At 35.7% G+C, this 14,717-nt stretch overlaps 1 protein-coding gene across 4 annotated transcripts in view; it reads right to left on the bottom strand.

The window, feature by feature from the left end:
* The window catches only part of LOC150081741 (ATP-dependent RNA helicase DDX55), a 596,429-nt gene that overhangs the window by 426,849 nt on the left and 154,863 nt on the right, over nt 1-14,717 (bottom strand). For all 4 annotated transcript variants that reach the window (XR_016547250.1, XR_016547251.1, XM_090378843.1 and 1 more), the window contains one exon: nt 1,384-1,439. Coding sequence is in view for 2 of the 4 variants with exons in the window: in XM_090378843.1 (XP_090234969.1) it covers nt 1,384-1,439 (56 nt within the window). In the remaining 2 variants the exon portion in view is untranslated. The remainder of the gene's footprint in view (nt 1-1,383; nt 1,440-14,717) is intronic.

The following is a 14,717-nucleotide window of genomic DNA, read 5'->3' as shown; positions in this document are numbered from 1 at the left end:
TACAATTGTTCGTTGTACTCATTAGAGTCATTAGGACTATAGTATAACTAAAGATATAACTAAAGGATTTCAGGAAAGCTTTTGACACTGTTGGGCATGGAAGACTATTGTACAAATTGGAGCAGAATGGTATTAAGGGTAAGTTGCTACAATGGATAAAAGGATAGTTAAGTGCAAGACAGAGGGTGGTAATCAATGGGTGCTGCTTTTCTTGGACTAATGTTATTAGTGGAGTCCCACAGGGTTTGTGTTGGGTCCACTGTTGTTTTGTATATTTATCAATGATATTGATGAAGGTATATCAGGCTTAGTGTCGAAGTTTGCAGATGATACAAAGGTTGGCAGGGTTGTTAATGACAGTAATGGCAGTGTGCTACTGCAACAGGATCTAGAAAATTTGGCCAGATGGGCTAAGAAGTGGCAACTGAAGTTTAACCTTGACAAGTGCAAAGTACTGCATATGGGTAGAAGTAACCCCAGAGAAACGTACCAACTGTGTGGTACTACACTTAAGGTGGTAGAAAATGAAAAAGACCTGGGAGTAATTGTGCAGGCAGATATGAAGTTTTCTGAACAATGCAGACAGGCTGCCAGGGCAGGTCATGGGGTTTTGTCAATGATATATAGGAATTTTGCTAGCAGGGAAAAGGAGGTGATTATCCCTCTGTATAAGGCAATGGTCAGGCCACGCCCTGAGTACTGCGTACAGGTCTGGAGGCCTCATTTTAGGAAAGATGTAGATTTACTTGAGCGTGTACAGAGAAGGGCAACAAGATTGGTGAGGGGAATGAAGGGATCCTCTTATCAAGAGAGGCTTAAGTTCTGCAAATTGCAGTGGCTGGAGACTAGGCACCTGCGCGGTGATCTGATTGAGGTGTATAAGGCCTTGAATGGGTTCAGCACGCTGAATTCTGATGGGATCCTTCCACTTGTTCAGATTACGAACCTAAGGGGGCATAAATTCAAATTAAGAAAGGACAGCTGTAGAATAGATGTGCGGAAATTTGCCTTTAACCAGCGGGTGGTTAATTGCTGGAACAAACTTCCATCTGTCGTTGTGGAAGTTGATAAGTTGAATAAATTTAAGGAGGAACTGGACAGGCATTTGGAGGGAATGGTGTGATTTTTTTTTTTTTTGGCTGATGCTGCATAAGCTCATACATTTGCTTTCTTGCATCACATGCCACTACTAATACTACTAAAGAAGAAAAATGAATGAATGCAGAAGCAAATCACTGAATGGAAGATAAAATTCACTGGCATATAAATGTATGTCAAATAAACAAAGTTTCATATGTTTATCATAAAGTCTCATTATTTTATGATTATGCCACGTATAATGTTAAAATATTCTACAACAAGAATGGATTTTAAAATTCTTACCTTTCTTCAAATCCAAGATCAAGTAAGCGATCTGCTTCATCTAATACGAGGACTTCCTAAAACAGATTCAGTCCATAGCTAGTTCTTTATTAATTTAAGCCACAAGTGAATGACAGACAAATGTATTCATTTATTAAATAAAAATTTAATAGCGATAAGAAGTTTAAATTATGTTCACATCATAACTATCAACTTAAATTAATCACTACCTATAGTCAATAATAGGCAGTGATTTATTTCTTTAATCAGCTATTTCTTTAATCCCAAGTCTAAACAAGATGTACTCTTTGGGTTGTTTCAATTAAGAGAAAACTTCAATTAACCCTTGAAGGAATATGTGGGATTATCAAAACTTTCATACCCTGACCTAGAGATAAAATATCAGCAGGAATATGCCATTTTTAATATAAGTTGTCTACATATTCAATAACTAACATGTAAAATTTCATTCCAGTAGGTGATCGTACACCAGAGGTGGAGCCCGGAATCTGAGGAAGGACACTATGGTTGATAAAGTGGAGTATCGAGCAGCGATTAGGTTCCTGCATTTGCAAGGCAAGAAAGCTCAGGAAATTGACGAAGAAATGAAAGCTGTGTATGGGCAATTGTCCATCCTATGACACTGTAAAAAAGTGGAACCGGGAGTTCCAGTGCGGTCGTACAAGTGTCCTTGACGAGCCAAGAGAAGGAAGGCCATCAACAACAGTTGCAAAGGTTGGGCAGCTGGTGCTGAGTGACAATTCATTTCATCGCAAATGCAGTGGGAATTAGTTGTCTGCCCACAGCATTTTACATGACCATTTGCACATGTCTAAGGTCTCCGCACAATGGGTTACAAGATTGCTGACAGAAGCCGGTGCCACCACTTTGTTGCCCTGTGCAGCTTTGAACTACTACAGCACCCACTCTATTCTCCTGCCCAAGCACAGTCAAGACTTCTTGTTTCGAGAAATGAAAAAACCATTGCATGGATGCTGCTTTTAATTGTCTTAGGAAGTCATCAATGAAGTGGAATCATGGTTTCGGGCAAAAAGTGTGGACTTTTATGATCAAGGCATTAAACAACTGATCGTTAGATGGGAGAAATGTGTTACTATACGTGGAGAGTACATAGAAAAGGATTAACGTTCCTGTGAAGTTTCACCTTTCTTAGGGCTATTATTTCTAGGTAAGGGTACAAACTTTTTAACACCCCCCTTATACATATGTAGATCACGTCTCCAAGTCCACTTAGAACAATGTATGTGTTAAAGAACTCTCAAATTTTTCCATGTATTTGTCTCAAATTTTCAAGCCCTTGCTACCATTCATTTCCAACTGAATTGTAGAAACACTTTATAATAGTTAACATGATAACTGCTTTGAAAACTGGAGGAGGAGAGTGCACCTGTTATGACAGAAACTGTCTAATTAGATTTATAAAAACTGAAATTGAAGAAATTCTCTGGGATTCAGGTCAAGAAGTTGATAAAATCAAATCAAACTGATACAGGAATTGATGAACAGGATATTACTGGATCAAAAAAAAAAAATAATTTTTAGGAATTGATTTTAGAAATGTTTTATGATTTTTTTTTTTTTTCAAATTCAGGTATGATTTTTGACAATTTGATTTTAATTCTGGAGAATAAAATAAAAAGATAAAATTTAAAAGCATTTACATACAAACACTTAATTTAAATGTTAATTTCAAAATTGCATGAGAAACTCCCATAAAAAGAAACCTATGACACTGGAAATTTCCTACACACAATCCATACATATTCAGAAATCTCACCCATGAAAGGGTTAATAACATATAATACTCCAAGGATAAGCAAATTTATTACACGAGCATAATGTTTGAAAACCTATACCAGTCACTTGATTTCACATAAGACAACTAAACCAGTAACAACTAATCTTCCTCAAATGCTTCCTTGTGATGACAGATGAAAGCTTCAAAGTTACCAAGTAATCTTTCTGGGTGAACCACCATACAGCTAGTGATGTCAGGTAGTGAATGGTACTACATTATATCTTTTTTTTTTTTTTTTTATCAAAAACATCTTTATACACCATTAAAAGAAGAATTAATGGAACTGTATGAAAAGCACACAGTCCATTAAAAAGATATATTCTTGTTTATACTACAGCATGATCACCATGTCAAAAGAGTTGAGTAAATCATTAATACAATCGTTAATTGTTTTTAGCAATCACAGGCTTGAACCATGGTCTACTCAGTGTTTTACACCACTCTCATGCCTGACAACTCATTTACATCAGAACTAATAGTAGAACAGGTTCTACAAACTGAATTTCTGATGGAATGCAGGAACAGGTATGTCACATAAATGAAATCTCATCAAGAGAGGAAAATTAGTAAGATTCTTAAAAATAAATAAATTGACCCAAAAAAGTAGCGGCAGCAGTAGCAGATAACCAAAAGAAATAGTGGATGGGCCTCAAAAGCTTACAAAGAGAATTTGAAAAAACACAAAAGATAGTTGAACAGAAGAGGTAAAAAAGAACACTACAAATAGTATGAAGAGACTAGTTAAGTGGTTGGTTCATATGGGTACTTCTTGGACGACAGCAGGTAGAGCCAAACTGTGTCTTTTTCCAGAGATGTGGAGAGACAAGTACCATTAGGTAAAATTGCAAAGAACTCTGAGGAGTGAGTTCAAAAGCAAGTGAAACAGATCAGAGAGAAATGGGTGGATCCTTGAAAGCTACTACATCTTTTGTCTTTAAAAAAATACATATATATAGAAAGTGTTAAATCTTTTAACTTCATTCACAATGGATATTAAGGATGATAATGTGTACTTTAATCTTGTCCATTAGGCAGCATGTTTTTATATTATATACACCAAAACCAATGGTGCCTCCGTAGCCAGGTGGGAAGGAGCAGCAGTGCGTAGCACACGCTTCTTGATTAGACCGGGGTTCGAGCCCGTCACCACCAAATACGGAGGATGTGGAAAGGTCAGGGAATGACCACCGCATATCCCGGAGCAATATGGCCTTAGTTGCTAATGCTCCTAAAAACCAAAACCAATAAAACTTATAAGTATCTATTAGAAATACAACAGTGTGTTTAGTATTTCTCCTCACTTTTGAGGACCACCGTTCATAATTTTTAATGGAAAAGCTTAGAATAAAAAAAAAAAAAAGAACCTTTACAAAACGATGCACATTAAACCACTCATTACTATGATAACTTTTCAGTTTCAGTTGGCTTCTTTCTTTGCACTGTGCAGTAACCAGTAACTATGAAATATATTTTTGAATAAGACTTTTGTTTCTAATATTTTTTTTTCTTATCTGATTAGAAAATACAAATGTATAAGGTCAGTACTATGACTTCATATTTTCTAAAGTCATCTAGAAAATCAATAAATCCTTTGCTACAAAGTGAGATGCCAACAACCAGTTCCAACTGATCCATGTAAAGTTAAAATCTACCTTGATAAGACATTTTAATTTAAATTAACAATAAAATGAAATTTAAATTTATTTTTTTTATGCCCTACTATTTGTCTGTATAGTTGTTCATTATACTCGTTACAGTCATTTGGACTATAACAGTAGCCAACTCTCACTTTTGCTTTCTCAGTGTTAATACACTGGTGTGAAAAACTTAAGGACCAATACTATTTCTAAAGGTTACAACCACAAAGTTTTTACTTAAGATACTCTTTACTGATGAGAGCAGATTCAATCTCGGCAGGGATTCTGGATGTCAACTAATCTGGCGAGAGGTTGGCACATGGTATCACACCCCGCAAGCATCACTGAAAGGGATCGATATGGCGGTCGAGGTGTTCTCGTGTGGGGAGGCGTTATCTTGGATGGACATATACAACTCCAGATACTGGAAGGCGGTACTGTAACTGGTGCACACTACTGTACTGAGGTAATCCTTCCCCATGCACGTCTGTTCCGAGGTGCCATTAGCCCCGAGTTCCTGCTTATGAATGATAACATCACACCCCATCACACTGCGGCTGTTGATATGCTTTTGGAAAGTGAGGACACTGTTCGTATGGATTGGCCCCTGCCCATTTCCTCAGATCTAAATCCCATCAAACACATATGGGACACTCTGGGGAGATGCCTAGCGGCACATCCACACCCAACAGAAAATGCTCACCAGCTGAAGATGCCGCTGAAAGAGGAATGGACGATGTAACCACAATAACTTATCAACAACATTGTTCTAAGTATGGACAGGCATCACCCCGCAAGCATCACTGAAAGGGATGAATATGGCCTTCAAGGTGTTCTTATCTGGAAAGGCATTATCTTAGGATGGACGTACACAATTCCAGGTACTGGAAGGCGATACTGTAACCGGTGCACACTACTGTACTGAGGTAATCCTTCCCCATGTACGTCTGTTCCAAGGTGCCATTGGCCCCGAATTCGTGTTTATGAAGGCAGTGCAAAACCTGCATCGACATTAGGGGTGGCCATATCTCCTACTGAGGACCACCTCTCTTCACTTTGTTCCACCTTTGGCATTGATGCATCTGTATAATGGCAACCAGTGCTATGTTGCCATTTCTGAATAAAGTCCCTTTGTACCGTTTTGTTTCCATGGTTGTGTCAGTGTTGTTTCCTTCATCATTTCTATACCTCACGAGGTTCCTTTGGTATGCTTTTCTCATATCCAGGCCACTCCTATGAGAAGCTACAGATGAAAACCTGACTGGTCCTTAAATTTTGCATACCAGTATATTACAACCTGTCTACTGGTGGTTTTGTTTTTTTGTTAAGAAGCACATCTCTGTGCTTCTTAACTAAAAGTATTGCTCATCCTGCCCTCCTGTCATGTCTGGTCAACCAGAAAATCAAGCAGTGATTGGCGTACTCAGCATTTGATGACAATAAAGACATATACTCTTATAATGACTATACTCCTAACATTATGCACAAGCAAGTCAATATATGCCATTTGGATTTTTTGTTCTAACACAGCCAGTGTAATTGCAAGTCCCATGTGGACCCCAGAACATAATGTAATAATCCCATCCTCCTGCTTTTCAGGCTACTATTTGTCAAAATGCAGTTGTGCCCCCATATCCAAAGATTCACTTACCCCACGGTTAACCACGGAAAAAAAACGAAAAACCTAACATGTATTACTTGCGTGTCCAATACAATGCTTCCCTTTATTTTTTACGTTGTCGATTTTAAATCAAATAGCTTCCCTTTATTTTTTTACGTCACATGTGATTTGGTCACCAACATTATAATGGTTCATTAGAGATTTAACGAATGCACCATTTTTAAACTTTTGAATAATTTCAAGTTTTTGTTTAATTTTAAAGCACAACTCTTGCGTTTGGCCATCATTTTCGCAATTGCTAAACAAAAAAAAAGTTACCATAAAAAAAAAAAAATTGACATCCCTGACATAAATAATGAAAAAAAATTTGTCCTTTTGCAGTGTGCACTAAATCAAACTAAACATTTGGTCCGTTTTTTGTTTTTTTTTTTTTTTGCACACCAGTATGCAAAAAAAAAAAACAAAACACAACCTGTCTACTGGCGGTTTTGTTTTTTAAGAAACTAGCCGCTTTTAAATGGATTCGAGAAGCTTGAGAGATGCTTTGGTAGCACAATCCCAGATGAGAGAACAATATTCTATAGTAGGAATTGACTGACATAGCTGTCGTCATAAACTCCCACCTATTGTATTAAGACAAAAATTACATGCACTTTCAAATTTAGATCTAACTCATGGCTTTTTCTTGACAATACCTCATACTTGCTAATCCTGACCATTTAATTTTTCATATAAATTTTAAATATTTTAAAAATAGTTTTTTTACACATTCTCTTTAAAAAACAAAAAAAAAAAAAATCCATTTATTCTGCTGAAAATGGAAAAACAAAGATATATTCATAAAATATAAACTATATATTAATAGATTCTTCCATTTTTTCCCTTCAGGAAACAGATAAGAGCATGAAATTTCAAACTTAAATTTGTGAGCATATTAATTTAATATATCAAATAAATAGTGAAATAAAGAAATCATAATAACAATTGAAGCAAGCAGCTATTTATAATCAAAAATAATAATATCAGTATTATTACAGATGTAATAAGAAATGCAATCTATATAACAATTGAACATAAAACTGAGAGGAACTACTTTCCATAGTTCCTCTTAGTTTTATGTTTGCCTCTGTCATTCATCAGCTGATGTACCAATTTCAAAACACATAAGCACATGATATATTTGCAAGACATTGAAAATTAAAGTAACATGAACACTTAACAATAAATGGACAAAACATAAATGGACAAAATATATATTTACAATTCTCTGCATTTACAATTCCCAGTACACAATAACTTGCCACATCCAAAACATTTCAAATAAAAGTTTGAGTGTATTTAGGATAGCAGAAGAAATTCATATTTTTAATCATTAATTAATGATTAATTCACAGCAGATATTTTCAAATGACAACTGTGCAAATGCTGCAAGATTAAGTAAAGCCTCAGACAGCTCATACTTAACATCACTAGAAACCAAGATGTATCACAATATCACCTTTTATGCCATTAAAATATCATAACTGGTCTAAATATCACAAACTTTTGCCCTGACAGACAGGTTACTCATTCAGCTTACTCAATCCATTCAAGGCTTTAAACACCTCAATCAGATCTCTCACAGGTGCCTGGTTTTGAGAAGTTGCACTTAACAGAACTGAAGCCTCTCTAGGAAAGAGCACCCTTTTATTCCCTTCAACTATCTGGTTACCTTCCCTGCACCAGTTCCAGAAGAACTACATAGTTCCTAAAGTGAGGCATCCAGACCTGTATACAGGACTCAAGATGCAGCCTAATCATGGTCTTATACAAAGGGATAACCACTTCCACCACTTGAGTGCAGCACCACATAGCTGACAAATTACTCTGGGGTTACTGCTGCCCACATCTACCTTGCATTTGTCAATGTTAAACTTCAAATGCCATTTCTCAGTTCATCAACCCAATTTCTTCAATCTTGTTGCAGTAATTCACACCGATGACTGTCGTTAAACAACATGCCAACCTTTGTATCATCTGCAAACTTAGACAGTAAGCCTGACATACCTTCATCAATATTATCGATAAATACTGAAAACAGCAATGAACCTTGGGGAACTCCACTAATCGCATTAGTCCACAAAGAGCAATGCCCATTGATAATACTTAGCCATCCCTTTATCCCTAGCAGTAACTTGCCCTTAATGCCACATTGCTTCAGTTTGTGCAGCAGCCTTTTATGTGCAACAGTACCAAGCCTTCATGAAATCCAAGAATATGACATCAAAATTATTTTTTACATCTAGTTCTTGGTCACTGCATTATAGTAACCTATCAGATTGGTTAGACAAGACTGCCCCTTGACAAATCCATGATGTGATTGCAGTATACTTGCATACCTATCCAAATGTTCCTGCATTAATTCCTTAACCAGTGATTCCATTATTTTCCCTGGTTCAGCTAACAGGTCTGTTATTACTCATGTTGCCTTTTGATCCACCTTTATGAATTGGGATATATTCGCACTTCTCCAGTCCATAAGGACCTCCTCTGAATCCAAGGATGCTCTCATAATTATAAGTGTTTGCTTACCTCCTGTGCTACCTCCCTTAATATAATTGGATAGATTAAATTTGAAATTGTTGAGGATGGACATTATGTCCATCCTCAACAATTTCAAACTATTTTTATTACAAATTATTTATTTTGTAATTTAATAACTTAATTACAAATTATTTATATCAACCATAGGCATCTGGTATCACCTGATAATTTATACGCATCTATGCCAAAATTAAAAAAAGATAAACAATGGATTCTACATAAAGTTTGCCAAACCTGTGTTGAAGCATTGATATTGTGGAAAAATGGCAAAAAGAAGGCTATGCCATTTGCAATTCCCATTATTTGGTAGGAGTACACAAACCACTGTGATGACTGCTACTCTTGCTTACTTAATGTAGAAGGATACAATGCGAAAAGTAGGAATGGCACTGTACATCCTAAGATTCCATCTGCCACTAGACCCATCCCACATGGAGATAATCAGCTAATTCCATGCCCTCCTATTATATTGGGGAATGTAGCAGCAGAGAGTGCTGAAAGTGAAGCTTCTGAAAATGAAGCTGAAGTCTAAATGCTGGGAGGCATTGAGTGAACTCAATGCTCTGGTAAGATATTTAAATTTACTAAAGGAATCTGCAGAACTCCTTGGTTCTAGACTTAAGTCAAAAAATCTTCTAGCACATGGTATGTTATTCTCACGATACAGACACAGAAAACAAGAACTAGCCCCCTAATTTTCTGAGGATACCTCTATGATTTTTTGCAGTAATATAAATGACTTAATGAACAATTTAATTAGTTACAATTCTGCACAGTAGAGTCTTTTTTAATGACTCAAAGGCATATTGCTCCACAAATGGAAATAAATATAGGTCAATTCCAGTAGCTCACACTCTGTTCATTTGATGGAAAGATATGAGACCTTGAAGTTATTTACAAATATTAACTAAGAAGAACATGATTGGTCTCTGCTGACTTTAAGTGATAGACATATTACTTCGACAGCAATCTGGCTACATAAACATTTTGTGTGAGTGAGACAGTCGGGCAAGGATGTCAAGATCGCTGAGATGTAAAGAATCAAACTGAGATGTCAAGTTGCCTGGATTTTGATCAGTGGTTTATGAACCACTGGTAGATCCCAAAATTGTCCTCCTTCCACCCTTGCAAATCAAACTGGGCTTGATGAAACAGTTTGTGAAAGCTTTACCACAGGAAAGTCCCTGCTTGAACTACCTTTGTACTAAATTCCTATCAATCACACAAGAGAAGGTATTTTTGTTGGACATCAAATTTGCAAATTGAAAAGAGACAGAGATTTTGAGGGAATGAATATGAATAAAAGTGAAAAAAGGGCATGAATTAGCTTCAGGTCTGTTGTTGAGAACTTCTTAGGGGACAATAAGGATTCAGACTACAAGAATATAATGAAAATATGTTAGCAAACTTCAAGAAGCAGAGCTGTAACATAAGTGTCAGGGTACATTTTTTACACTGCCACATTGACTACTACTCAGAAAATCTAGGAAGTGTTAGTGAAGAACAGGGTGAGAAGTTTCACCAAAAGACTAAAGACATGGAGATGAGGTGAGGTGGAATGTCAACATGATAGCTGACTACTGCTGGATTCTGAAGAGGAACTGTAAAGCAGAAGGTTCTATAACAAAATCAAAGAAACGAAAATTTGACCCATCATAGATCATTTTTTAAAATGAGAGGTAAGTGTTTAATGGACTTTTTACCACACTGCCCATTTAATAATTTTTAAACATGTATTTAACTATAAAAGTCTGGTAAAAGTTATAATTTGTTATAATTTCACTACACAAATTCTGCCAAAATTTAAAAAAAATTGTAAAATTTCAAATTTTCTTTCATGATTTTTGAAGAAACCTGACACGGCGGAAACAACTGGAAGTCATTTTTGAAATCAGCATTAGAAAATTATTCAGAAACACTCTTTTCTGAGAAAACATCAATAAATTTTTAAAAAAAAAAATCCCTTCTTCGCACAATTTTATTTCTGCTATTTAAATTAAAACACTTCCTTAATTTACATAAATTCAGGAATGCCCATTATGCCGAAAAGGAAGTGCAAGTTTATGGACAATTTGAGGATGAAATATCCAGGTTTTCGAAAGGGAGGAGTAGATGAGGAGGTGGAATGCATCGTTTGCGGTCCAGAAAGCTACATCTCAGTTGCTAACAAGGGTTCAGGTGATTTGAACATCCACATGAATTCAGAAAAACATAAGAACTGCAATAATTAAAGACCAACACCAGCCAAGGAATTAAAAATTTTTACTATAAAAATAAAATATACAGAATATAATAAAATACTGTGATACACTATCGGAAGACTAAAATATTACAATAAATTACGATAAAATAAACTACGATAAAACGTTAAAAACATACCGAAGCAATAAAATTATCTAAAATAAACTGGATTAAAAGCGATAAAACCTGAAGCTTTCGAAACTGTTGAAGAAGGAGACAGTAGTCTCCGAAAGCGTCAGGTTTTATCGCTTTTAATCCAGTTTATTTTAGATAATTTTATTGCTTCGGTATATTTTTAACATTTTATCGTAGTTTATTTTATCGTAATTTATTGTAATATTTTAGTCTTCTGATAGTGTATCACAGTATTTCATTATATTCTATATATTTTATTTTTATAGTAAAAATTTTTAATTCCTTGGCTGGTTGTTGGTCTTTAATTATTGAAGACATAAGAACATTAGATTCAAAAAATGCTGCAGCACGGTAAAGGACTTTTTAGTAAATGCCCCTAAAAGGCTCAATGCAAGGCTTGTTGCTGAAGGAACCCTTGCCTTTCATACAGTGGCATCACCAAAGCTATAAACCGATGTCTTGGACAATGGAATTATTAAAGTCGATATGCTTTGATTCAGATATTGCTAGGAGGTTATCTTGTGCAAAAACAAGGACTGAAGACATAATTAATTCTGTCTTAACAGTCAATTCAGATGAAGAAATTGTTAAGTCCCTGCAGAATGTACACTTTTTTGGAGTTTCCACTGATGCTACTAATCATGGATTTCTGAAATTTTCCCTATTCTTGTGCATCATTTTGACTGGATAAATGGTGGCTCAAATGTTAGGCTAATAGAATTAAATAGCAAGTCAGATGAGACTGCAGCTACTATTTATGGCTATGTTTATGAGACCTTGTGTTAAAGTGGCCTGAATAAGAAAAATATTGCATTTGGTGGAAATAATTGTAACACCACATATGGAGGAGTGCAGAGATAAAATGGGAATAATGTATTTTCAAATTTACAAAGATTATTTGATCGATCACTAACAGGAGTGGGCTGCACTGCCCACATTCTGTATAATTGTATCCAGTTTAGAGCAGATATGTAGATACTGACTCCATTGTTCTTAAGATTTTAAATTATTTCAGTGTCTACACCGTACGTGTTGAATAACTAAAAAATTATGCGAATTTACAGAGGTTACCTATAAAAAACTTCTGTATCAGAGCAGAACACGCTGGCTTTCTCTACCTGCAATTGAATGGATAAGTATTTATCCAGCCCTAAGATCTTTCTTTTTGTCTCAAGAAATCTCACCAAGATTTTAAAACTTTTCTTTGAAGATGAGTTTAGTGAAACTTCTCTTGTTCATTACCAAACTGTAATGTCAGTCTTCAATTCACATATAATGAGCATTGAAAGGGATGACAATTCTTTGATAGAAGTAATTCAAGCTCTTGCTTCTGTAAAGGGTTATTCTGTCAGAAAGAAGTAAATGTAGTAGTAGAAGTGGCATTTGATGCAAGAAAGCAAGTGTATGAGCTTATGCAGCATCAGCAAAAAAAAAAAAAAATCACACCATTCCCTCCAAATGCCTGTCCAGTTCCTCCTTAAATTTATTCAACCTATCAACTTCCACAACAACTGATGGAATTTTGTTCCAGCAATTAACCACCCGCTGGCTAAAGGCAATTTCCGCACATCTAATCTACATCTGTCTTTTCTTAATTTGAATTTATGCTCCCTTAGGTTCGTAATCTGAACAAGTGGAAGGATCCCATCAGAATTCAGCGTGCTCAACCCATTCAACCCATTCTATTCCATAAGATGGGCTAATTATTTTAGCCACTGTAAGAATGAAGAGTTTTTCACAGAGCTGTTAATATTTGCTCAATTTTTCTTTTCCATATCACCAAATAATGCATTTATTGAAAGACTGTTTCAATGATGGATAAAAGATAGAAATTCTTTTACAATGAATTCAGTTAAGGGACTAATGCTTACAAAATTCAATTTCAGTGACATGCTTTTGTAAAGATTTCCATTCATATTTATCGAAAAACACAGATTTACAGAGAAAAATTGTATCTGTAGAAAAATATAAGAGAAAACAAATGTAGAGAACAGCAAATAAATTACACTGAGGGAAAAAAAAATAAGTATTTTTTTGATTCATACCATAATTAAATTTGTTTATCATTTTTTATGAATTAAGCAATCCGCATAAGAATGTTAAGTGAGAATTCTGTTCCTTTAAGGGATAGGAACTATTCAATTAAAATATTTAACATGTTACTACTTTGCCAGTGACTGTGTTATTACCCAGTCACTGGCAAATAATGAATACAATGAACAATATGACAGATACAAGCTAGTCAGTAATCAGGTCAGAGATTAGGCAGACGAAGGCAGAGTACGAGAAATCTTTGGAAAAAGATGCTAAGAAAAACAGCAAGGATTTCTTTACTTATATAAACTCTAAAAGGAAGGGATTGAATCTGATCGGTCCACTTAATATCGATGGTTCGACTGTTAATGATCCTGCTCAGATAGCAAACAAACTGAATGAGTATTTTGCATCTACATTCACACATGAGTTATTAAGGTTTGAAAATGGCAGAAGGTTATCAAATTGTATCAGAATGCTCAATGATTTTGTAATAACTGAGAGCAAAGTGGAGGAGAAATTGTCGAAGTTAAACATAAGAAAGGCACCTGGGGTGGATGGGATCAATCCAGTTATATTAAAAGAGGAGGCAAAGCAACTAAGCAAACCATTAGCCATAATTATGAGAGCATCCTTGGAGTCAGGGGAGGTCTCCACGGACTGGAGATGTGCAAATGTATCTCCGATTCACAAAGGGGGATTGAAGGGTGACACGAGTAATTACAGGCCAGTTAGTTTAACTTCTGTTCCGAATAAATTAATGGAGTCACTGGTTAAAGATGCATTGCAGGATCATCCAGACAAGACTGCAGCAATAATTCAAACACAGCATGGGTTTGTTAAGGGAAAGTCTTGTCAGACAAAGTTGATAGGATATTATGATGTGGTTACAAAGGAATTGGATGCAAAAAATAATTTTGATATCATATATTTCAGGAAAGTTTTTGACACTGTGGCACATGGAAGACTATTGTACAAATTGGAGCAGGATGGTATTAAGGATATGGTGCTACAATGGATAAAAGGATGGTTGAGTGGGAGAAGACAGAGGGTGGTAATTAATGGGTGCTGCTCTTCGTGGACTAATGTTATTAGTGAAGTCCCACAGGGTTCGGTGTTGGGTCCTCTGTTGTTTTGTTTATTTATCAATGATATTGATGAAGGTATATCAAGTTTAGTGTCGAAGTTTGCAGATGATACAAAGGTTGGCAGAGTTGTTAATGACAGTAATGGCAGTGTGCTACTGCAACAGGATCTAGAAAATTTGGGCATGTGGGCTAAGGAG

The sequence above is a fragment of the Mastigoproctus giganteus genome, chromosome 8, assembly GCF_048544385.1.
Source record: "Mastigoproctus giganteus isolate SK-2022 chromosome 8, ASM4854438v1, whole genome shotgun sequence".
Classification (NCBI taxonomy): Eukaryota; Metazoa; Arthropoda; class Arachnida; order Uropygi; family Thelyphonidae; genus Mastigoproctus; species Mastigoproctus giganteus.
Note: the sequence above shows the minus strand (reverse complement) of the source record. Positions and strands in the feature narration are given on the sequence as shown.